At 43.0% G+C, this 26,451-nt stretch overlaps 1 protein-coding gene across 5 annotated transcripts in view; it reads left to right on the top strand.

The window, feature by feature from the left end:
- The window catches only part of DPP6 (dipeptidyl peptidase like 6), a 1,246,761-nt gene that overhangs the window by 1,179,811 nt on the left and 40,499 nt on the right, over positions 1-26,451 (top strand). For all 5 annotated transcript variants that reach the window (XM_033931638.1, XM_033931637.1, XM_033931641.1 and 2 more), the window contains one exon: positions 2,175-2,222. In XM_033931638.1, coding sequence (XP_033787529.1) covers positions 2,175-2,222 — 48 coding nt within the window. The remainder of the gene's footprint in view (positions 1-2,174; positions 2,223-26,451) is intronic.

The raw sequence follows: 26,451 nt of genomic DNA, 5'->3' as shown, positions 1-26,451 counted from the left end.
TCCCCTGCGATCCTACATCCCCCCCAGCACCGCAAAACATCTCTTACCCGATTGGGCACCGGCACCAGCACCAATGCACAGGACGTACCAGTTCCAGTGCCCGAAGATCCTCCCTCGTTGGGCTGGGCTGTGCGGTGCGAGGGAGATCCTCCTTCTTCCCTGTGCCGGGCTGGACTGGGCTTTGAGCATTTGCGCATGCTCAAAGTCTTCTGGTCTTGCTCTCTCAGACTTTGAGCATGCGCAAATGCTCAAAGCCCAGTCCAGCCCGGCACAGGGAAGAAGGAGGATCTCCCTCGCACCGCACAGCCCAGCCCAACGAGGGAGGATCTTCGGGCACTGGCACGTCCTGTGCATTGGTGTTGGTGCCGGTGCCCAATCGGGTAAGAGATGTTTTGCGGTGCTGGGGGGGTTGTAGGATCGCGGGGGAGGGGGGGTGACGTGAGCGGGGGAGGAGGATGCCGGTTTGCAGGCCAGAAGAGTAAGCGGGAGTGGGAGGAGGTTATAGCAGCATGCGCGGTATACGCGTGTGCATGCTATTTAAAATTTTTTTACAGACATGCTTTGGACCCGCGCGCTATACGCATATGTTATATGCGTGAAAATACGGTAGTCACTTTAGGGGCCTTTTACTAAGGCGTGCTAATAGATTTAGAGCATGCTGAAGTATTAATGTGCATTAAGTCCTAGCTTCTATATATATAGTGCTTTGAGTTGATTAATTTTGGTCCTGGAGAATACATACTACAAGATCAGCATCTATGAGTCAAACATGGTTGTTTTTATTACATAGAGTTTTATGGACCCCTACGAGATTACAAAAATTAGATAGTAGTAGATCTAATAGATGCTGGCATTGTAAGATAGAAGTGGGGACATTGGACCATTTACTATTCTTTTGTCCCTGCATTAATTCCTTTTGGAAATTAATTTGGCCTCAAATTTATTAGAAAATCATGTTGGAATATCATATGATACAATATTATTTGGAACAGCAATGAGAACACAGAGTCCGATTTCAGCTAACAATAATAAACTTTTATTAATTTTAACAGGGGTCGCCATACAGCAAATTACGCAGAACTGGAAAGATTACACTAAACTAAATTACACTTTTTGGTGGAATTCAATTTGTCATATATATAAAATGGAAAAAGCAATGGCATTACAACAAGGTTATATAAAAAAATTTAATAAAATATGGGGACCATTGACAAATTATTCTATTGATCAGATATCATAACACATGTATAGAGGGGGAAGGGAGGGAAAACTATTGTAATATTAATATGATATAAAATTCTGATAAAGGGTTTCTTTAATTTACACTGTAAGAACATTTATTAATAATTTCAAGTGTTTTTTCATAATTGAATGTAATACATGTATTTCACTTGATGTAAGAATTTAAAAAGAATAAAAAATATATTTAAAAAAAGGAGCCAGTCAATGTCAATAATTGGCCTTTCATCCTTTCATCTTGCTGCCCGCTATGCCTGGAATAAATTACCTGAGTTTGTCCACCAAGGCCCTTCCCTTGTTTACAAGCAGTCTGAAAACCTACCTCCCTACTCCTCTGCCCACCAACCCAGTCAGCTGGTTAACCATTCCCCTTAACTGTAGCCATGGCATCCTGTTTGTCTGTCTCGCCTGTTTAGATTGTAAGCTCTTTTGAGAAGGGACTTATCTTCTTTGTGACTCTATACAGCACTGTGTACGTCTATAGGAATATAATGAGCAACATTTGGTCTGCACTGCTCGTCAGCATAGCTTTGTGAAAGGGGGAGGGGGTTGGTCTGTATTTATGGCTTATCTTTACCAACCTGGATATGACGTGGGTTTTGTTCTGACGGACTGTGAATTAACTCAGCTATAGTACAGTTATTGAAGCCAACTGACTTCCACAATAAAGAGAATACAAACCAGAACTCTTTACAGCACATGGGATTTTTTTCCCCCAAATTTCTCTTAATGGTCCTTTATAAATTAAAGGACAGTTCATATAGAAATGCATTAGAAGTTGATGGATGTGTAACTCTGTACAGTTTTAATGTAAAGGTCAGCACAGCAACTGATGCACTTTTGTTAAGAACTTTGTAAAAAGTCATTGACCTAATTAACACAGAAGTTATCATTGTAAGTGTGAATCTTTTTTTTTTTTTTTTCCTTTTCTAAAGGTCCCAGAGTTCCAATCGTGACTGTTCACAATACGAGCAACAGGCAAAGTAAGTACTTTATTTGTTCTTTTTTCTTTAACCTCAGCACTTGCACCACACCCAAGCATTATCACTCACCACCAATAAACACCAATCCAACTTGTTGGCAACAAATTGGCTTCGATCTGGTTGACCATGCCATTCTAATTGACTGTTTGGAGTCAATTGGTCTTTCAGGTAACGTGTTAAAATGGTTTGGGGTTTTTTTGAGCAAACGGTCATATCAAGTCTATAGTGACAATAAAAAATCCTATAGTTGGGTAAACTCCTGCGGAGTCCCGCAGGGTTCTCCTCTATCCCCCACATTGTTCAACATCTACCTTGCCTCTTTGGGAAACTTACTACAAAGCTTAAAAGTTAAATTTTATATCTATGCTGATGATATCACCATAGTTATTCCCATTACTACCCTGAACTCCGAGACAAAGATTCATCTTTCATCCATTCTAAAACAAATTGAACTATGGATGACTGAATTCAAATTGAAGCTTAACACAGATTAAACTAAATTTTTCCTGGCAAGTCCTAACGACAAAATCAAAAACTCATCGGTCTCCTTGAATGGTCAAGTCTTCCCTATTGACCACTCCATAAAAATTCTTGGAGTGACTCTGGACCGCCAACTTACTCGAAATGCTCTCACAGATTTATTGGTTAAAAAATGTTTCGCGTTTCTATGGAAACTCAGAACCATCAGAAAATACTTTGATGCAGCATCTTTCCGCTTACTGGTTCAGTCTTCCATCTTGAGCATGCTCGATTATTGCAACATCATCTACCTGGGATCCTTCAAAAAAAACATTCTAAGACTCAGAGTCGTTCAAAATTCGGCAGTTCGACTGATCTTTGGGCTGAAGAAATGGGAACACATAAGTCCCTATTATCAAAAACTCCATTGGCTGCCCCTGGAGGCACGAATTCTGTTCAAGTTCTCTTGTCTGTATTATAAATCAATATTTGGTCTGGCCCCCACTTACCCAGTTTTAACCTGGCAAGTTCTAGCCCACATGAAGAACACATCTGTTTACCTATCCGACAATAAAGGCCTGCCACTACAAAAGATTCCTGGACAGAACCCTTGCCTCAATGGAACGATTGGCTGACTAACATCATCACGCATTCTTCAACCTACCTCAATTTTAGAAAATTGGTAAAAATGAGTTTGTTCAATCGTTTTGTAAACTAAGGAATTTTTATACCTCTGCAAATTCTACACGTAACCTTAAGATCTATATAGCTTTCCACTACTTCCATTATGTAAGGTTGCATTGATGACTTTGAGAATCTTTTCTTCCATTATGTAAGATTGTATTGACGACTTTGAATTGTGACCTCTTCGCTGATTGTCCAGCGCTTCTTGTTGTAAACCGCCTCGAACTTTCATGGCTTTGGCGGAATATAAGAATAAAATTATTATTATTATTAACACTATCAAACAATACTTCAAACAATTAACATTATCCTCCCAATTAGCCAGGCAACCTTCTCCTATCCTTTCCTTAATTCAGACCCTAGACTGTGGCATCCTAGCCTCCATCTCTCCCAGCCTCCCTCTCTCCCATGGCACCCCCGCATCATAAGACTGTAATCTCTTAACCAATTCAACTTAATGCAAGCCTTGCAGTGATGCCAAGACCTTGTCTTAGTTTGATACGATCTCTCAGCCAAGTCATTGTCTCTTGACGCCACTGTTCCCCCCCCCCCCTTGTTACCCTTTCCCCAATTTTTTCCCTGAATGGCCGCCTGGCTTAGAGCCTTAGCCCCCCCCCTCCAAAGCAGTGATGACCCTGCTTATCACCAACCAGGCTGCAGCCAATCAAGATCCAATCAGCAACTGCAGCAAATCTTAAGAAAATATCTAACCCTGATACCATCACCTCTATACAACCCTGGGCAATTGACGGTTAACAGCTCGGGAGCCAGCACCAACCCGCCCATAATGCCCATAAGCCTAGAGGCATCCCCATTCACTCTTTTTTGCAAACAGTCAATGGCCTTGACCTTATCTGCCCTCTTCCACACCAAACATGGGACAATTTGAGACCACGCTACTCAGGTGCAAGGGAAATGACACATGACTATCAGTAATTCCCTCTTCATGCACCGAATCAAATCCACCCCTTTAGTTCAACACAAATCATTTCCCTCCAAATGAATCACAATAACATCTGAATAGGAGAAACGCTGGACTTTGTAATAAGGTTGGCCCAAGCTGTTCCCACAGCATCCCCCACTGGCCATTCATTGAATGGAGACATCGCTCTGTGCCAAGCCCAGGTGCCTTCCCCAGCATGACTCTGACGCTGTTCCACCCAGAAAACATTTGAGTGTCCGCTGATCCATATACAGCAATCAACTGGACTTAGAGACAACAGAAAGAACAAACATAGCCCTGATAACAGTTAGATGGCCACCGACCCATCCTTTTGATCAATCTATCGAACCTCTGATTGCCGCTACCTCTGAAGCTGCCCCAATTCTAAACGAAAGGGTGCCAAAACACCTCGGGTTACAACCAACCACATCCAGAGGCTTTTTGAGGACCGCTGCAAGTTGGTATCTTGCCAGCGGCCATCCTTTCTGGTGCACTAGCAAGTACAGGTTGCCCGTAGGACACAACTGCAGGTAACAAACTGCCCAATGAACGAGGCAGATCACACTCATTGTGCTTGGAATATCGACCCCTATATTTGGGGGGGAGGGGAGTTTCACAATCAGACTCGCCCTGTGCAATTAGAAACATAGAAACATAGAAAATGATGGCAGATAAGGGCCATAGACCATCAGGTCTGCCCACACTACTTACCCACCCCCAAGTCTACTTTCCTAGAGATCCCACTATTAATGACTGATCTCCTTAACTTAACCCTCTGAGGGATCCCACATGGGCATCCCATTTGTGCTCTTAAAATCTGGCACACATTCTATGACACTAACTTCTCCCTTGCTGTGCTTAGAGTTACTAAATGAATTATGGTAGAGATCCCCAGATAGTAATTAAGCTAGGAGCTGACCACATAGAGATAACTTTCATGCATCCTTTGTCTTCTCGCCTTTGCTCTTCCGTTACCGTACCGATTGATAGCAGCATGATCCATAATGATCAAGGCAGCAGAACAATCACCACTAGACTACAAGTTGTCGCTCTCTGGCTCTTCTAGGTAGAGAGAACCACTCCCCAACTCTATTTGCCCTGCGTGTCTGTCCAAATTAGATTGTAAGCTCTTCAGAGCAGGGACCGTCTATTGCTTGTTAAATGTATAGCACTACGTATGCCTTTCAGCGCTATAGAAATGATAAATAGTAGTAGCAGTGGCTAAGAATGATAACAAAATGTTCAGAACTGTTGTTACACGTAAGAATGTATTTACCAGTAAGCTTTTTTAAACAACCTTCACTACAGAGCAGTGTATCGCAAACTGTGTGCCGCGGCACACCAGTCTGCCTCCTGAGATTTCATGTGTGCCACGGTTCGCTGGGGAAGAGGAGAGGTGCCGGCGCCGGCTGACTGTCTACAGGATGTGCCTCTCGCGAAGGGAGGCACGTCCTGTAAGCAATCTCCCGATGCCGGCCCCTCTTCTCTCTGCCGGCCCTTCTCTCCAGCGCCGGTCCGTTTGAAGGGCCTTTGCGCATGAACTGTTGTCAGCGCGCTGATGTCATGCATGCATGTGATGTCATCACACCAACGCCAGCACACTTCTGGGTGTCTCAAGCCCGGGACAGTAGATTTAGTGTGCCCCGGCTTGAAAAGGTTTGTGAGACACTGCTATACTGTAGAACAGGGGTGTCCAACCTTTTGGCTTCCCTGGGCTGCATTGGCCGAAAAAAATGTTTTGGGGGCCGCGCAAACGCTGCAGCAAGACAGAGGAGGGAGCCGGCAAGACGGTAAACACCTGGGCGCAGCAGAGGAAAACACTTCATTGCCCTCGACCAGGACCGCACAAAATACTTCATGGGGCCGCAGGTTGGACACCCCTGCTGTAGAGCATGATGATAAACTGTGCGAATGATTCTGAATTACCTATTGGGTTTTTAAAACAAATCTTATATGCATGCACGTAATTTTTTTTTTTTTTAAGGAGTGCTCCTCATGCCATCATGTCACTGCTTGAATTGGTGGTGAACGAAACCAGATGGATGCAGTGACAGCCACCTGAGGCTCCATCTGCTCTTCCACATAGAGTTAACTGTGCTTGAAGGACGCGTGTCTTAGAACACCATTTGGCTATGCCTTCTCCACCTGTTCCGTTGCGGTTTCACTGCTGACAATAATAAGCAACATCTGTAGTGGTGCCAATTAAACAGTCCTTTATTTTGGTCTGTGCTTTTGCCACAGCAACAGAAATATGGGTCTTAGATCCCTAGCTTGTTGCAGTCCTTCACAAAGCCTGTGTGAAAGGACAGTGCTGAAAATCAGACATATTCAGCAAATATATACACAAAATTGCTTAAGACCATTCTATTTAGAATACAAAAACTTTAATAGAATATAATTAGTCGGCGTTTGAAGAAAAGAATCTGCTTAACCATGTTTGCTATTATAATCTTGTGATTTATTAGTTGACATTTTGAAGAGAAGAAATTGTTTCCTTATGTAGATTTTATGACATGGTTTGTTTTTATCTTATATATGTTTTAATTGATGAAACTTTAATTTTTTTGTAAACAGTATAGAAAAGTTTTAATTAAATAAATAATAAAAACCTGGACAACTAAAGTACAATAAAATAACATAGTAACATAGTAGATGATGGCAGATAAAGACCCAAATGGCCCATCTAGCCTGCCCAACCTGATTCAATCTAAAAATTTGTTGGGGTTTTTTTTTTCTTCTTCTTCTTCTTCTTCTCCTTAGCTATTTCTGGGCAAGAATCTAAGGGCTCCTTTTACAAAGGCGCGTTAGCGGTTTAACGCGTATAATACCGCACGCTAAACTTCCGGCCACACTAGCCACTACCACCTCCTTTTGAGCAGGCGGTAGTTTTTCAGTTAGCGCGGGGGCTAGCGCTTGATGAAAAGTCGCGCACGATAAAGTCGCTAATGCACTTTCATATAAGGAGCCCTAAAGTTGTGCCCAGTACTGTTCTTAGGTTCCAACTACTGAAGTCTCCGTCAAAGCTCACTCCAGTCCATCCAGGGATCTCAAAGTCCCTCCTTGAGGGCCGCAATCTAGTCAGGTTTCCCCAATGAATATGCATTGAAAGCAGTGCATGCACATAGATCTCATGCATATTCATTGGGGAAATCAAGAAAACCCGACTGGATTGCGGCCCTCAAGGAGGGACTTTGAGATCCCTGATTACACCCTCCCAGTCATTGAAGCCCTCCCCAGCCCATCCTCCCCCAAGCGGCCATATACAGACACGTACCGTGCAAGTCTGCCCAGTACTGGCCTTAGTTCTTCAATATTTACTATTATTTTCTGATTCTAGATCCTCTGTGTTCATCCCACGCTTTTTTGAACTCCGTCACCGTTTTCCTCTCCACCACCTCTCTCGGGAGCATAAGCAAACTTGCACTAACTTATATTACAAATAACCTCATCAAACATAGAAGTTTCAGCTGCTTATAAAACTGTAGTAAATGTTGGTCAGCTCAAAGGAGATTGGGAGAGAATTCCACAGGCATCACCTGTTCTTATTAGCAGAAAATGTTTCTCCAGTTCCTCCGACATGTTCACATGCACTTCAAAGCAATCATGATGGAGAGAGACCCATGGAACATGAACCCAATCCCTACTGTTCAGAATGACTTCGCTGTACAAAATGGTTACTCAAACCTCATATGGAGCTCATCTCTGCCAAGGTTGATGTGACATTGTATATAGGCATATCAATCTCTATTAATTAAATGATGGTGTTTGGTTGAATAAACATGTGTACAGGCTATCTACCTGCCTCCTAATACTTCCATATATTTCTCAGTTCTTAATTCTATTTCTGGGGAGATCAGAGAAAGAATTCCACACTCGCGTGTAGCTAGATAGTCAAAGCTTCGAGAAGTGATTCTGCATCCACCAAAATAATGGGACATCAGAAAGGCTTCCAAAATACTTGTGACTGACCATTTTATTGACATCATTAATTAATTCATTATTAAACATACCTAGGTGGTACATCTTCCAATCACAATCCATTTATAAATTGAAGTCACATGGTTTCTTAATTTTACTTTGCTAGTAAGTTCCTTAGCAACAGTGACTTAATTCATCACATGCTATTCTAGTAGAAGTAGAAGTAGTCAGTAGTAGAAGGAAGTGGACAACATGCTAATGGTTTACTGAGGTCAAGCTGACCATTGCAGACATGTTCTATTCTTTTGCAAATATCTCGTTCTTATAAACAGATGTGTTTTTCTCTCTAAACCGTCTAAACAACTACTGGAAGAAAAAAATGTTTTTATAAACAAAGGTGTTAGTGTGACTTTTAGCCCACTTTCATGGAACTATTGTTATGGCCCCAGCATCTTATGTCAGACATTAAACCAAAATATTTTGTTCTATGAAGGAAAAATATGTACTCTGCGAATTCTGTTGTTTATACTTTGCTGTGTGTGAAGGATTTCTATTATTCAGCTATAATATTAGTGTCTTTCACTAAAAGTGTATCTACCGTATTTTCACGCATATAACGCGCGCGTTATACGCGTTTTTACCTACCGCGTATACCCCTCGCGCGTTATATGCGTGAGCGCGGTATACAAAAGTTTTAAAACATAGTTCCCACCCCGCCCGACGCCCGATTCACCCCCCCAGCAGGACCACTCGCACCCCCACCCCGAACGACCACTCGCACGCGCTCCCACCCGCACCCGCATCCACGATCGGAGCAAGAGGGAGCCCAAGCCCTCTTGCCCGGCCGACTCCCCGACGTCCGATACATCCCCCCCCCCCCCGGCAGGACCACTCGCACCCCCACCCCGAAGGACCGCCGACTTCCCGACAATATCGGGCCAGAAGGGAGCCGAAACCCTCCTGGCCACGGCGACCCCCTAACCCCACCCCGCACTACATTACGGGCAGGAGGGATCCCAGGCCCTCCTGCCCTCGACGCAAACCCCCCTCCCCCCCCAACGACCGCCCCCCCCCCAAGAACCTCCGACCGCCCCCCCAGCCGACCCGCGACCCCCCTGGCGACCCCCACGACCCCCCCACCCCCCTTCCCCGTACCTTTGGTAGTTGGCCGGACAGACGGGAGCCAAACCCGCCTGTCCGGCAGGCAGCCAACGAAGGAATGAGGCCGGATTGGCCCATCCATCCTAAAGCTCCGCCTACTGGTGGGGCCTAAGGCGCGTGGGCCAATCAGAATAGGCCCTGGAGCCTTAGGTCCCACCTGGGGGCGCGGCCTGAGGCACATGGGCCCAACCCGACCATGTGCCTCAGGCCGCGCCCCCAGGTGGGACCTAAGGCTCCAGGGCCTATTCTGATTGGCCCACGCGCCTTAGGCCCCACCAGTAGGCGGAGCTTTAGGATGGATGGGCCAATCCGGCCTCATTCCTTCGTTGGCTGCCTGCCGGACAGGCGGGTTTGGCTCCCGTCTGTCCGGCCAACTACCAAAGGTACGGGGAAGGGGGGCGGGGGGGTCGTGGGGATCGCCAGGGGGGTCGCGGGTCGGCTGGGGGGGCGGTCGGAGGTTCGTGGGGGGGGCGGTCGTTGGGGGGGAGGGGGGTTTGCGTCGAGGGCAGGAGGGCCTGGGATCCCTCCTGCCCGTAATGTAGTGCGGGGTGGGGTTAGGGGGTCGCCGTGGCCAGGAGGGTTTCGGCTCCCTTCTGGCCCAACTACCAAAGGTACGGGGAAGGGGGGTGGGGGGGTCGTGGGGGTCGCCAGGGGGGTCGCGGGTCGGCTGGGGGGGTGGTCGGAGGTTCTTGGGGGGGGCGGTCGTTGGGGGGAGGGGGGTTTGCGTCGAGGGCAGGAGGGCCTGGGATCCCTCCTGCCCGTAATGTAGTGCGGGGTGGGGTTAGGGGGTCGCCGTGGCCAGGAGGATTTGGGCTCCCTCCTGGCCCGATATTGTTGGGGAATCGGCGGTCCTTCGGGGGGAGGGATGTATCGGACGTCGGGGGGGGGGCATCAGGCTTTCAGGATGGGGACAGACCTTCAAGGGGGGACAGTGCACGGAAGTCAGGGGGGGTGAACGGAGAGTCGGGACAGCGCACGGAAAGTCAGGGCGGGCGAAAGGAGCGTCGGGCAGCATGCGCGGTATACCCGTGAGCGCGGTATACCAAAGTTTTTGTACATATCATCGTGATTTCTGCGCGCTATACCCGTGTGCGCGTTTTATATGGGTGCGCGTTATTTGCGTGAAAATACGGTAATACATATTGGTTATGGAGGCCCCCCTTATATTCTGCACAGTACAACTATCCTCATCAATGCATTACTAATATCCATCACCCAGATAAAGACACTGATTTAGCATGTAGTGCATAACCCCTACAGCAGCCATGCTGCCAGTTACCCCAAGGTGCAGGATGGGGTTATAGGTTCTCAAACCAGCAGCCCTATTTTATAATACTAGGAAATTAGAAGATGTTGCAATACAACGCCCATTCTACATTTTTTAAATATTTCTTTATTCATTTTTAAACTTTCAACAAGTAATTCATTATACAATCATATATGCATACACTGTAATACTTATTAATCATACAATTAGTGAAATCGAACTATAACTTCACCCTCCCATCCTTCTTCCAATATAATCATATAATTTTATAAAATTATCCCCCCTCTCCCCCTTATACTTCAATAAACAAAAGGAGAGAAATAAATTATTAACTAATCATTCCTTATAATAATTTGTTAATGGCTCCCAGACCTCCATAAACTTTTTATAACTTCCTTGTTGGATAGCTAATATTTTCTCCATTTTAAAAATATGGCACAAATTGGAAAAATTGGAATAGATTAAATTATAATTTTTGGTGAAACTCCTTATGTCATATTTATAAAATGGAGAGACTTATTGCAATACAACAGGGTTGTTTCAGGAAATTTCAAGATATTTGGGAGCCATTAACAAAGTATTGTAATGATTAGAAAAATCTTGTTTCCCTTAAATTTACAAGTTCAATTATGGGGTGTGAGGGAGGGTATTTTTATTGTTACATGTTGTATAAGTATTGATTATATGATAGATAAGGGTAGGGAGGGGGGAGATAAGAGAATATTATATGTATCATTGTTGATTATTAAGTGATATATTTATGGTTATTTGTATGGATATGTTATCACACTTATTATAAGTTTAAAAATGAATAAAGATTTATAAAAAAAAAATATGGCACAATGTATTCCACCAAAAACTATAACTTAATCTATCATAATTTTTCCAGTTTCTCGTAATTTGCTGAATAGCAACTCCTGACATTATGAGTAAAAACTTATTGTTTTTATGAGATATTTGACTTTTTTCCTCATTGAAGTTCCAAATAATATCGTATCATATGAAAGTGCCACCGGATTCTCAAGTAAATTATTAATTTGACTCCAAATAGATTTCCAAAAAATATATATTAGAGGGCAAAAAAACAATAAATGATCCAATGTTCCAGCTTCAAGATGACAGTGCCAACATCTATTAGACTTAGAGCTATCTAATTTTTGCAAACACACCGGGGTCCAGAATGCTCTATGTAATAGAAAAAACCAAGTTTGTTTCATAGATGCAGCCACTGTATATCTCATCCTCCAAGACCAAATTTGTGGCCATTGAGATGCAGTAATTTGATGCTTGATCTCAATGCTCCAAATGTTCTGAAGACCATTTTTTTGTTTTTTTTTTATTCATAAATCCAGATATTAGTTTATACCACTGAGCAGCCTGGTGTCCCAGGAAGTCCACCTGAAAATACAAGAAAGGCAAACTGTACTTATTATTGAGATTTTTCCATTCAGGGAACCCTGCCTGAATGGCTTGCTTCAATTGCAACCATTTATAATTTTATAATTTATTAAGATCATATTTGTGTTGCAATTGTGAAAAGTCAAGCAACTTACCATTTGAAATAACATCATCTAAAGTGCGTATGCCTGCCTTCATCCAATATTTCCAGATGACCTTAAATCCGCCAATTTTAATCTTGGAGTTTAGCCATATGGTCTGATATGTTGACTTAAGTATTGAAATAGGTGCTAAATCATCAACATATCTTAATGTTTTCCATGTATCAATTATTATTCTGTGATCTTTATATAATTTAGGCATTTTGATACTAATGACATGACTTAATCTCAAAGGAAACATGAGTTGCCATTCCAAAGTCAACCAATCCGGAAATTCTTTCATGAGTTCAGGGAAGATCCAATACATACCTTGACGCATAATATAGGCTTGATGGTACCTATAAAAATTGGGAAAATTTACCCCACCCTCCACAATTGACTTTTGCAAAGATAGCATAGCAATTCTTGCAGATTTTCCAAGCCAAATAAATTTTGTTAGAATACTATTTAATTTCTTATAAAAGGACCCCTGAAAATAAATTGTTAACATACTCATTTGATAGCAAACTATAGGCAAAATCATCATTTTAACAGTCTGAACTCTCCCCCACCATGACAGGTGCAATGAGTTCCATTGTTCACACATCTCTGTAACCTTTTTCAGTAAAGTTTTTTCATTTATTTTCATCATTTCTTCTATTGTGTTTTGAATCCAAATTCCTAAATATTTGATGCCTTCATCTTTCCATAAAAATGAATCAAATAATCCTTTTTGACAATGAATATTTAATGGAAGAATCTCTGATTTATTCCAATTTATTTTATATCCTGATATTCTTCCAAAATTATTTATTAATTCTAATAAATGCGGAATGGTAGATTCTGGATTTCTCAAATGAAGCAAATTATCATCCGCATATGCCGAAACTTTATATTCCCGACCTGAATAAGGAATACCATGAATCTCCTTTGATTATTGTATAGCCAGTAAAAGGGGTTCCAATTCAATATCAAACAATAAAGGAGACATTTTTTAAAAATATATCTTTATTCATTTTGAAGCTAAAAATAAGTGCAACCTATTTTACAATCATATTACACTATAATAACACTTAGGGCTCCTTTTACGAAGCCGCGTTAGCAGTTTAATGCGTGTAATAGCACACGCTAAACTGTTGGCCGTGCTAGACGCTAACGCCAGCATTGAGCTGGTGTTAGTTCTTGCCGCGTAGTGTGGGTTTAGCGCACGCTAAAAAGCGTGCACTAAAACCGCTAATGCGGCTTCGTAAAAGGAGCCCTTAAATTCAATCAAGATTATAATCTATGACAAATATATATATCACCCCCACCAACATATTCAAAAATTGCACTCAAAATTAAAAATATTTTCCCAATCCCCCTTCCCCCCCACCCTGGACGTGCATGATCAAGGAGCAGAATCAACAATCACTCTTTGCAAAATCTTGTCAATGGCTCCCAAATCTCCAAAAACTTCTTATAATTTCCCATATAAAGCCTCAGTATTGCACCATTGTAAGTCAGCACTCGCCACGGCCCCTTCTACATTACCCACCATTGAAATCACTCCTCTTACCAGCCATATAGACCTATGGACTCATAGCTGTTACCAAAAAGAGGTATTTAATAGGCAAAAAAAATAAGGCAAGCAGTTCATGAAATACAATTAGCAGACCATATAAAAAAAACACACTGCCCAATAATTAGTGCTATCTAACTGGCCAGGAACAGCTTCTGGTTGGTTAAATAGCACTAAGCTGACTAATTGCTAATATTCAGTGCGAGGTGGCCACTAAATATTAGCGTTTAAAGCTAGCCAGCTCTGTCATGTATGAACATAGATCACAATACAGACACCAAGCATGAATTGAAACAGGAGTAGTATGAACACAGTACATGATACTAAATATGGATGTATAGTATGGGGCTCATAATAAAATTTTTTAAAAAAACGTTCAAAAAGTGGCCTAAATTGGTACTTGGATGATCAAAAAGACAGATTGTCCAAGTTCCGATAATCAAAGCTGGTTTTAGACATATCTACAACCAGCTGAGGCCTTTACCCTGCCTCTGAACGCCTAGAGCGAAAAGAAGCGTTTTTATAGGAGGGGAAAGGGCGTGAGGTGGGCTGACCTAAACTTAGTCATGCTGCAAGAATAACCAAAAGTCTAGGGAGAGGGCCCATTCGGAACTTATACAGTTTGACTTAGACCAAGTCCAAACAGGTATGAGTTCCAAATAGAGGCCGCTGAGCTGATTGCAGCTATTGCGGGAGGGAGGGGGGTCGCCTTCCGGCAGGAGGGCTTGAGCTTCCTCCTGCCGGTTAAGGGGGTGGGCTCCGCCTTCCTGCTGGTATTCGGGGGATGGTTGGGGTGCCAGCAGGAGGGCTTGGGATCCCTCCTGCCATTTGTCATGGAGGAGGGAGGTGCCGCGCCTTCGGCATGAGAGATTGGGCACCTGGAGTACTGTGTCCAGTACTGGTCGCCGTACCTCAAGAAGGACATGGCGGTACTTGAGAGAGTCCAGAGAAGAGCAACTAAGCTAATAAAGGGTATGGGGGACCTCTCATATACTGACAGACTGGAAAAGCTGGGGCTTTTCTCGCTGGAAAAGCGACGACATAGAGGAGACATGATAGAAACCCTCAAGATCATGAAGGGCATAGAAAAAGTGGACAGGGACAGATTTTTCAAACTATGGGGAACCACAAGTACAAGGGGACACTCAGAGAAATTGAAAGGGGAGAGGTTTAGAACAAACACCAGGAAATTCTTTTTCACCCAGAGGGTGGTGGATACATGGAACGCGCTACCGCGCGTGATAAGCAGAAGCACGCTACAGGGTTTCAAAGAAGGTCTGGACAGGTACATGGAGGACAAAGGGATAGAGGGGTACAGATAAGAGTAGAGGTAAGGTTATAGGGATAGGATTAGAGGTAATTTATAAAATTAGTCAGAGACCACTGTTCAGGCAGTGGGCCTGATGGGCCGCCGCGGGAGCAGACCGCTGGGTGAGATGGATCTCTGGTCTGCCCCAGCGGAGGCAACTTCTTATGTTCTTCTGCAGGTATTGGGTTTGTTGGGGGGGGGGGGATGCCGACAGGAAAGATTGCAATAACAATTGTAAGTATCCTCTATTCTGTTTTAGAAATGGTGGGTTACAACACTGTACAATCTTTATAAGGCAAAAAGCCACATTTAAAACTTTTTGAAAAATGTTTTTCATGTAACCTCGGTGCAAAAGTAAAAGCTATCGGCCTCTGGAAACCCGAGTTCAGGCTTATGCAGTATGAAAAGGGCTATTTCTCAAGCTGCTGTAGCACCATCATAGGCATACATCTAGTGCTTTTAAATAATAGGGAGCCCACTTGAAAGTATTTCTGTGATAAATATTTAATTATATACTACAAAATTGAAATCCACCAAACCAAAAGGTTCTCAAACTAGCGATTTCATAGTACTTATCTCAGGCACTCCTCATTTGCTTGATGGTTCTCCAGATATTAATTCTCCCTGTAGTTGTTCCTGGCACGTATTCGCCGCCAGGAAAATGAGGCTCAACTGTGCCCAGTTTCAGGTGTATTCCCTTCTTCAGGATAATAAGTTCAATATAAAACAATTCAAGGCTTGTGTGGATGTGACACCCCCCATCTATATGAAAAATATGATTTTTAGTAGCAATCTACATACCGCACAGCAAGAGTGCACCTAGGAAAAGGCAGCATCTTAAACACTGCAGTGAGCACTAGAACACCAACACATACATTGTAAAACTAAACAAACCAGATCCTGCACAGTCAATTGATCCTGTACAGTCGATGCTATCAGAAAGCCATGTCCCTTTCATACACACAGACAGATACACCCTCACCCAATATGGAATAATCACAAACTAAAAATAGAAATATGTAGACAAAAGTTAAACTGAACTGCCAAGAAACCAGATTCTGCATACAATGCAACACCACAAAAACAGTAATACATGTCCTCTAATACTGTGCAAAATATAAAGACAGTAGATGTAAATTTGAAAAAACTGATACATAACAATCACCACTTTACAAATTAACAAATAAAAATAAAACAAATAATGAGAAATAAGAAAATACTATTTTATTGGACTAATCCCTGTAAGCTCGGTCCCCATCCCCGCAAACCACCTGATTCCATCCACACAAGCCTTGAATTGTTTTATATTGAACTTATTATATTAAAGTATAAAAAGAAACAATATTCTGTACAATTGTTAATTTATAAATCAGCGTTTTTTCCCCACTCTCTGTTCCCCATTTCCCTTCAGCGTCCTCAGCCCACTCTCTCTCCACTTTCCTTCAGCGCACGCACATAAAAACAAGCAAGTAATTTTATATCATTTTCATTCTATTCATTCATAGAAATTAAAGTCTAAATGTCAGTCACATAACAAAACATGATTTTACAAAAATAATTCCCTGCATAGTCAAGCCTGCAAGGATTACTAGATGTTTTTCAGCAGCTACCCTCCCCCCTCCCCCTTACCTTCGTAGCCAAGTCAAAATGATCTACCAACAATAAAATTTTAAAAACACAAAGCACACTGTACGAAGAGAAAATGTTAATTATCATTTATATTCCGTGGGTTTTCAAAGAGGTCAAGGCAGATGAATTTATGCAATGTCACCTCAGTAACAACTATACAAAAATAGACAAATATACTCCCTCCCTTTTTACTAAACCGCGATAGCTTTTTTTAGCACAGGGAGCTGCGCTGAATACCCCACGCTGCTCTCGACGCTCATAGGCTCCCTGTGCTAAAAACTGCTATTGCAGTTTAGTAAAAGGGGCCCATAGTGCAAAATATAGACAGCATATATAAATTCTCAAAACGGACACATTTTGATCACTAAATTGAAAATAAAATCATTTTTCCTACCTTTGTTTGGTAATTTCAGTCTCTGGTTGCACTTTATTCTTCTGACTGTGCATCCAATATTTCTTCCCTTCTTTCAGCCTCCTGTATGCTTCCTCTCCTCCAGACCTCATTCCCTCCCCCATCTTTTTCTTTCTTTCATCCTGCCCCCTTCTTTCTTTCTCTCTCCATGCCCCCTTTCTTTCTGTATGTCTGTCTTTCTCTCTCTCTCTTCGTGCCCCATTTCTTTCTTTGTTTCACCCTGTCCCCTTCTTTCTCTCTCCATGCCCCCTTTCTTTCTGTATGTCTGTCTTTCTCTCTCTCTCCCCATGCCCCATTTTTTTCTTTCTTTCACCCTGCCCCCTTTCTTTCTGGATCCCTGTCCCCCCCCTTTCTTTCTTTCTGGCTCCCTGCCTCCCCCCCCTTTCTTTCTTTCTCCCTGCTCTCCCCCATGCCACCGCCGCCACCAGCACCATGCTGCCACCACCGCCGGGGAAAGGCTGCCACTGGCCATCGGAAACAGGCCGGCGCCGAAATCGCCCTGCTTTGTTTCCTGCGGGCCGACCAACTCTGGCTGTCCAACATCAATTCTAACATTGGAGAGGATGTTCCGGGCCATCCAGGTAGCGATTGGCTGGCCCAGAACAGAATTGACATCGGACGGCTATAGTTGGTCGGCCCGCGGGAAAAGAAGCAGGGCGAATTCGGAGGGAGGGAGAATTGACGCCGGCTTCTTTCAGATGATTGCAATGGCAGCCTTTCCCCGGTGGCAGGCCAGCTGTGCACCCCCTTGGGCCCGTGCACCTGGGGCGGACCTACCTCCCCTCCCCGCCCCGCCCCCCTAGGAATGCCACTGGATTTAGGATTTGGACATCTTGCAGCTATAATCAAACCTTTTTGAAGACAGCCAGGGAATCATTTAGACATTCAGACTTGATACATTAAAAATATAGAACAAAATTAACTTTTGCTGGCTATTCTTTCTGCTGAAGGGTTTCAACAGCTGCAAATATAATACAATGTTCAGTTGTGAGTCATCAGCAAAATGGGACAAATTAGTGAATTTAAAGCTTGAAAATAGTAAATTTGCTACCTTTTGTTTTACCTCCAGACTATTTCCCTAATATTTGCCGATATCACTGCTCATTCTGTAGGCAATATTTCAGCATTCCTTATCTTGACATACCACATATATAATAATTTAATTCTGTTAAATCTATTGTATTTGCAGTAGCTCAGTGCTAAAGGAAGGTTAATAAGTGCATTAATTATATATGTTTGTGGTGCATAAAATTAGCATAAATTAGCCAAGCACATAATAACTGTGGTTTACAGCCTCCTTTGTTCAAAGTACCCTAGACATAGCTGCTGTTTTCTTTATATTTCAGTAGTGTAAGGTAAGCTGGTTTGTTTTGGAGTTGTTGGGTTTTTGTGGGGTTTTTTTTAGAAGAAAGCATGTAATTTCTCCAATTTGGCTATCAATATTGTCAGCATGGAGTAGGAAAGTATAGATTAAACTCAGTGGGGGAAAAAGTGGTTTTGTATAAACAGAGCCTGCAGGGTAGCCGTAGATATTCATGTGAATTATTTAAAGGCTGCTTTTCTGTGCAAAGAAATTAGGATTTGACAAAATTGCAGCAATAATCAGTGCCTGGGCTCTCTTCAACCTGCTGTTTGGAGAAACAACAAATACAAAGTGACATGTGTATACCTCTTCTGTGGTGTTTTTCTATATAGCAAGAAAAAAGGGCAAGAATTCTACCCACCACAGCTATAATACTAGTGCCTCAAAACTGCCAGATTATTATTACATGGAAACATGATGGCAGATAAAGGCCAAATGGCCCATCTTGTCTGCTCATCTGCAGTAACCATTATCTCTTCCTCTCTCTGAAAAATCCCATGTGCCTATCCCAGGCCCTCTTGAATTCAGACCCAGTCTCTGTCTCCACCACCTCTTCCGGGAGACTGTTCCACGCATCTACCATCCTTTCTGTAAAAAAAAGTATTTCCTTAGATTACTCATGAGCCTATCACCTCTTAACTTCATCCTATGCCCTCTCATTCCAGAGCTTCCTTACCTCTGCTATCCTCCTTTTTTTGTGTGTGTGCCGTCTGAGACGTTAATGTAATCAGCTGTGCATTAGAACTGTTTGCTGAACTTCAGTTCATTTCCCCAACACATGGGCTAAAACATTTTCCCCAAGCAGAACAGCAAGTTCGCAAAGTCAGGTGGCATCATCTGATAAAGTCTTTGTGGAGAAGCTTCCCCAGCCCAGATTTATCTGGAAGCTTTTGAGAAGCCCTTAAGCATATTTAAGTGAATTCCCAATCATCACTGTTATGCATGCCCTCACTCAGCCTTTTTTTATTCCTTGGAGCTACGAAGATTTGTGTCTACTGTGCTCTCCGAAAAAAATTTTAAAATGTATTTTGTTTCCGCTGTCTGTCATGCTAGATCTTTCCAAGCATTGTTCCATTAATATCCATAAACAAGTACAATTTTGGTTGATTTGAAATATTACCTTTTTACACATCCATTCTCTCAGGCCTCCTTTACAGGCCTAAGAATGAACCAAATGGGCTTAATTTTAAAAAATCAAGTGATTTGATTTCACTATGGCTGTTTTCTTTCATTTTTGGCAGCATGTCCCTATAGAAAGCAACCGGCAGCTGTAAACAGTACAGACAGTACAGCAAGATCATATCTAAAGTGCATATCTACAATTGGAGCATGCAGTGCCTTGGGACCAATTGTGATCAATTTCAATGTCACTAGTTCTCCCAGATGATGAAGAGAGGAGCTCCACAGCTTTGACAAAGAGTGTGAAAGAATCTTAAGTGCTTCTAAGTCTAGTCCATTGATGCTTGTACCAAATAAATTGGTCTTGAACGATTCAGAATTTGTACAGAATGTTAAGGATTTATTGGCATGGAGAGCGCATTGGTCATCTTTTTTGTCAATCATTGACAGAGTCCATTGAGATTGACATCGGCAGATTCTTACCTGAAGCAGAGGAAGGATTTGTTAAGGACCACAATACTGAGATTGATAGAGACTTGGAAGCATCAGCATCATACATCCTCAAGCATGATATTGAGAGCAGTGAGGCACCACATTCTACAGGGCTTTCATAGCAACTCCGTCATAGAAAACTGCCCACCCTCTTTGATGATGGCACAGTATAAAGATCTGAGAAAGATCATAGATGGTCTACAAGTGACTCATCAGAATGTGGCCACTTCTACTGGTTGCTCTGAACGTTTACCAGCAGTCTTTGAGGAGGGGCTCAACAGTGATGTCAATGAGCTCCTGGAATTTCGACATGCTGGATACAACACTTCAGCTTTATCATCATTGATGTCAATGTACTCAAGATTCATACATTGCTTGAAGGGGATTCAATGTCTAATACACTGGTAAAAATATCCAGTGCATTGGAGGAGGCAGGTTCATCTGCTTGATATATCTGCCCAGTAAGCACGTAAAATAAGTGTCTGGGTAAGTATACATTATTTTGCTCTGAGCTTTGATAATTTGGGGGGATAAAAGCTAAATTGTAGGTTCCTTTACTCGTATAGTTTAGATCTTAAAAGAACAAACTTTATTAACTATTCTCCATAGAATAAATGCCTTTTATAGTTTACAGTATTTAAACTAGAATTTTATGCTAGCAGGGTCTGACATAGTCTTCATTCCCACCCTCCCTACTCCCACCTATCCCTAACACATTTCTTTATTTATAGTCTAAATTTGTAGCCGGGACTTGCCTACCAGGGGATGCAATATCCTCTCGCACTGAGGATGTGTTTCCAGGGGCTTCTGCTCAGGAGGGAAGGGTTAGGACAGCTGTTGTAGTTGGAGATTCGATCGTTAGGCATGTAGATAGCTGAGTGGCTGGTGCTAGCCACTTGCTTGCTTGGTGCGAAGGTGGCAGACCTCACGCGATTAGATAGGATTTTAGAAAGTGCTGGGGAGGAGCCTGAACTCCATGATGACCTCCAGAGTCCTCAACTATAATTTTCATTTCATTACATAGTTTGAGTATTTGTACACGTACAGTCATGTGAAAAAATTAGGACACCCCATGAAATATTCAGTTCTTTCTTAAGAAATGTTCACATATCGATGTCAAATCTTTTTTTTTATTTATCTCTGGAAAATAAAGTGATGTAATTGCAGGTAAGCAACAAAAATTGCCCTTGATTTACTCATGAAACAAAAAATATCCACAAAAATGTGTATTCTAACTGAGAAATAAATTAGGACACCCCCACATATCCTCCCACTTAAAGTGGCTCAAATCACACACAGATGTATCACATCAGGTGCACATGATTAGAACATCGTTACTCAGCATTTTGAAAGAGGTTTGCCCTACTTAAACCTCAATAAAAAGAGAGGGCTTGACCGTGGAATCGTATACCATATGGAGTAACAGTCACTAAAACGTTCCACAATATATGGATATAATAAAAGTCTTTAAATATTTAAATAGTGAAGGAGACCCCCTCAGTGTGGGGTTGTAAGCTCTAAAGAACTGCTCAGCTGAGTCATTTTAATGCTTTTAAGACAACAGAGCCAGCACCACTAAATGAGCCAGCCGCACACCATCATGGGGCCGCTGCCAGTATGCAATTTGTGCTATAAAGTAATTCAGTGAAAGACATTCAGGCCTAAAAATAGTGACAAAGTAATAACAACCAAATGGCATACAAGACCCCACTAATGCCAAACCCGCAGACCCACAGGCAGTCAAATTGAAAAATCAATTCAAGTGCTTAGCTGGATTTGAAGCTGGATACGCCACAATGAATGAAAATATTCAAGGTCGATTCGTGCATTCAATTCCTATGTCCAAATGCGGTCCAACTGAGCTGGGTTTCAGGGCAAAGCAGCCCCTTCATCAGGGACCGGAGAAGAAAAGTAGTAACTCCGTGGAGTCTGGGTGTGAGTGTGTTGGCAGGGCAAAATGGGGAGGAGCGTCCTTTAAATTCTCAGAGCGAAAGTGACGTCGGAAGGGGAAAAACTGAAAGGAGACTCCCACATTGAGCAATCAAAGGAATCCACATTCGCTCACTCACTCAGCTGATTACAAAGAAAGCAATATGTATGTGCAACAGACCTAAATAAAAATGGAAAAGTCAACTGATAGAGTTCCTCTCAATCAGATCGTCAAGAGCGAATAGCGTAGCTGGTTTAAAGAAAGGTTTGGACAAGTTCCTGGAGGAAAAGTTCATAGTCTGTTATTGAGAAAGATATGGGGGAAGCCACAGCTTGCCCTGTATCAGTAGCATGGAATATTGCTACACCTTGGGTTTTGGCCAGGTACTAGTGACCGAGATTGGCCATCGTGAGAACGGGCTACTGAGCTTGATGGACTATTGGTCTGACCCAGTAAGGCTATTCTTATGTTCTTAAGACCCTCTGGTTTTACTGCCTCGAGTTCAAAGATCCAGAACTGTTCCCTCAGTTGAATCCATCCATCCAGGTCTTACCGATCCTCTTAGTGCATCTAGACCTTAATCCTCAGGGTGCTGAGGCTGTAGTTCTAACTATGTCAGAGGTCAGGAGGAACATAAGAACATAAGAATAGCCTTACTGGGTCAGACCAATGGTCCATCAAACCCAGTAGCTTGTTCTCACGGTAGCCAATCCAAGTCACTAGTACCTGGCCAAAACCCAAGGTGTACAATATCCCATGCTACTGATAAAGGGCAAGCAGTGGCTTCCACCGTGTCTTTTTTAAGGTGGGAGTATATGAGGTTCTGCTAAGAAATACAGGGGAGGTAAGAGATATTGTGTGGGTCAGGAGAATGAGGAGAGAGGGTTTGAAGTACAGCGGGGAAGGCAGAAAATATGAGCCCACAATTGAAATAGGGATGCGCATTCATTAGTGCTTATTCAGTTTGTTTGGGCAACTAAAAAATATCAGTGTTCGCAAATTGATTGCACGTGCACTAAACCAAATCTGTTATAACAATAAAGAATGTGACTGTTCTCATAATTAGCTGCCAGTTGGGTCATGAGAATAAGGGGAAAATTAATCGATGGGTGCTGCTACCACATTAGCGCAGTCTAATCATGTCAGCATGCGCTGATTAGTGCGTGATAAACGTTAAAGACTCCTGTAGGAATTGTAATGGATAACTTTAGCATTTAGTGCGTGTTAATCGTTAGCAAGCAGTTAGTGCCTGTTGATGAATTCCCCCCCTAAGTTTGATACAAGAAAAAGCTTATATGTGGTTTGAAAAATGTGAAGTACAGCTGGGCCTGGTGGGTCAGTGAGGAAAAAAACCCACTTGAAAATTAGTAAAAATTCATAAAATATAAATGCAAACCCAAGTTTTATTTTGATCATGCACATCCCTATGTTATCCTGAAACTGAAACCATATTCTTTGCCCTCACTGAGCCACCAGACTAGCTCTGGATCACATTCCCCCCCCCCCCCCAATTTAAAACCACATGCATGCATTTTCTTGTGTTGTTCTTACTTTCATGACCTAACTGGCAGCCAATTAGAAGTACAGTTGCATCCTTTCTTTTTCTAACAAAATCTTGGAGTTGATGTCCTCTCAAAAATGTCCTAAGACAGGGGTAGGCAATTCCGGTCCTCGAGTGCTGGAGCCAGGTCAGGTTTTCAGGATCTCCACAATGAATATGTATGAGATTGATTTGCATGCACTGCCTCCTTGAGATGCAAATCTATCTCATGCATATTGATTCTGGAGATCCTGAAAACCTGACCTGGCTCCGGCTCTCGAGGACCGGAATTGCCTACCCCTGTCCTAAGACATTTCATACATGACGGCATCTTCCATGAGGTGCACTGGTGCAGACAACTACCTCATTGGACGTTTTCTTAGCTAGAAACGTTCCAACTCAGCTCCTTTCTTTGTCGGTAATTGTGGTTTAAAATTACATAATACTGAATGCATAGAACTGCAGCCATTTCATATGCTAAAAAGGAAAAATTGAATTTCTGCATATAGGCTTCTTATCAGTGGGAGTCAGGGGACGGGAAAAGAGGATGGGTCATGGGCTGGGGGGGGGGCAGGGAACAAGGACTCAGACAGTACAGATATTGGTATTCCTGTGCTGCATTGTATCCTCTTAATATTATAGTAAGTCTACAATGCTTGATCACCCCTCAAAAGGCATCCTCATGATTTACATAGCCATTTAAGATGTGCTGAGTGATTCCTTAGGGATGGTTTTCATATTTAAATATAAAGATCTTCATTATAGACAGCTCAGCAGTCAGCAACAGTATGAAATGTTCATTAGGCAGGCTGTGGTAGCAGAGCATTATATATTATATTCACCATTTTGACTACTGTGTGTTGTAATTACCGTATTTTCACGCATATAACACGCGCGTTATACACGATTTTACAAACCGTGCATAACCATGCGCGTTATACGTGTGAGCGCATTTTACAATTTTTTTTTACATTCTGATCCGGCATTCCCCCTGCGAACCGGCATCCTCCCCCCCCCCGCTCGTGTCACCCCCCCCTCTCCCGCGATCCTACATCCCCCCCAGCACCGCAAATACAACTCTTACCCGATTGGGCACCGGCACCAGCACCAATGCACAACATGTGCCAGTGCCAGTGCCCGAAGATCCTCCCTCGTTGGTTTGGGCTGGGCTGGGCCGGGCGGTGCGAGAGAGATCCTCCTTCTTCCTCTGCCAGGCTGGACTAGGCTTTGAGCATTTGCGCATGCTCAAAGCCTTCTGGTCTCGCTCTCTCCGATCTCGGCACATGCTGTGCATTGGTGCTAGTGCCGGTGCCGGTGCCCAATCGGGTAAGAGTTGTATTTGCGGTGCTGGGGGGGATGTAGGATCGCGGGGGAGGGGGGGTGACGCGAGCGGTGGGGGGGGAGGATGCCGGTTCGCAGGGGGAATGCCGGATCAGATTATCTTGGATCAGAGGGGGAGGGGGGGTGACGCGAGCGGGGGGGAGGATGCCGGTTCGGAGTAGGCGGGAGGAGGTTTTAGTATACGCGTGTGCGCGCTATATTAACATTTTATTACATAAATTTGTGTTCCCCGCGCGGTATACCCGTGTGTGCGTTTTACACGGGTGCGTGGTATATGAGTGAAAATACGGTACATTGTAAGATCATGCGAGAAGAGATCGTCTCTTGCGTATTTAATGTACAGCACCGCATGCGTCTGGTAGCGCTATAGAAATAATAAATACTAGTAGTAGTAGCATTTAAAATGGGTCTGTGTGGTGAAGTAGCTGTGGACTGGTTTCCTTAGGCCTCATTTTCAAGGTTGTGAATGTGTGAAAGACAGAGGCCCTGAAGGATCAAGGCGTTTTCCCCCTTGATGCAGTACGACAGAGCACCATGGATAAAACATATCTGCAGTGTGCAAAGTGGGAGGTTGTTTTTTTTTTGAATTGTTTCCTTGAAAAGGAACTGTAATGTAGTGAAAGCCATTTGCTTAGGTGCTTTCTTAGGGCTCCTTTTCTGAAGCCGTGTTAGCGGTTTAACGCGCGTAATAGTGCACGCTAAACTGCCGGCCGCACTAGACACTAACGCCAGCATTGAGCTGGCATTAGTTCTAGCCGCGTAGCGCAGGTTTAGCGCGTGCTAAAAAGCTGCGTCGCCAAAACCGCTAACGCGGCTTCGTAAAAGGAACCCTTAGTATTGTACAATCCTGTGATAATGGCTAATTGCAGTCCGCAACAGAATTGTATAGAGTGCTTACATTTAATTAAAAATGACCATGTACACTTCGCAAAAATAATAAATTTCCACTGACCTTAGAACAAAGGAAGAGAGTCCTTTAGGAGACTTGTCAATCCCCTCATAGTCTTTCATATCCCCTTTCTTATTTCTTTTGTGGATATAATTATGTGAACAAATAAAAAGGCTTAACTGAACTCCCTTGTGTCACTGGCATCTTTCACATAGATAAAGCGAGTTTTCTGAGCCTTAATTAAAAGGGAATCCTACTGTTTAACTAAAGTTAATAGTCTGTTGCTTTGCAGCCTGTGTTATGTTTTCAACAGACACAGGTGGAATAGCCTGTGACCTGTTGCATGTGGTCGATCCAGTGAAATTAATTCATAGTGGCAGAATTGTGTGTTAATTTTGATTTTCCAAATGTGTTTTCCCATTGTAATACATAATTTGCTTCCACAGAAAATACGCATCATGGGAACAATTTTCATGGTCCCCATGACCTTACAGGTCTGCAGATACTGCAGCTCAAAGGAACAAGGGACAATCCCTGTGGAGATTTCCTTCTACTGCACTAGCAAGGACCTAGCAGGAGTATTTTCATAAGGCACCGCTAAATATAAAAATTTTGAAAAGAGCTTCTGTTTCATAATGCCCACATAGGTGCCTATGTGCCTTTATATAATAGATCCC

This window comes from Geotrypetes seraphini, chromosome 2 (genome assembly GCF_902459505.1).
Source record: "Geotrypetes seraphini chromosome 2, aGeoSer1.1, whole genome shotgun sequence".
Classification (NCBI taxonomy): domain Eukaryota; kingdom Metazoa; phylum Chordata; class Amphibia; order Gymnophiona; family Dermophiidae; genus Geotrypetes; species Geotrypetes seraphini.
Note: the sequence above shows the minus strand (reverse complement) of the source record. Positions and strands in the feature narration are given on the sequence as shown.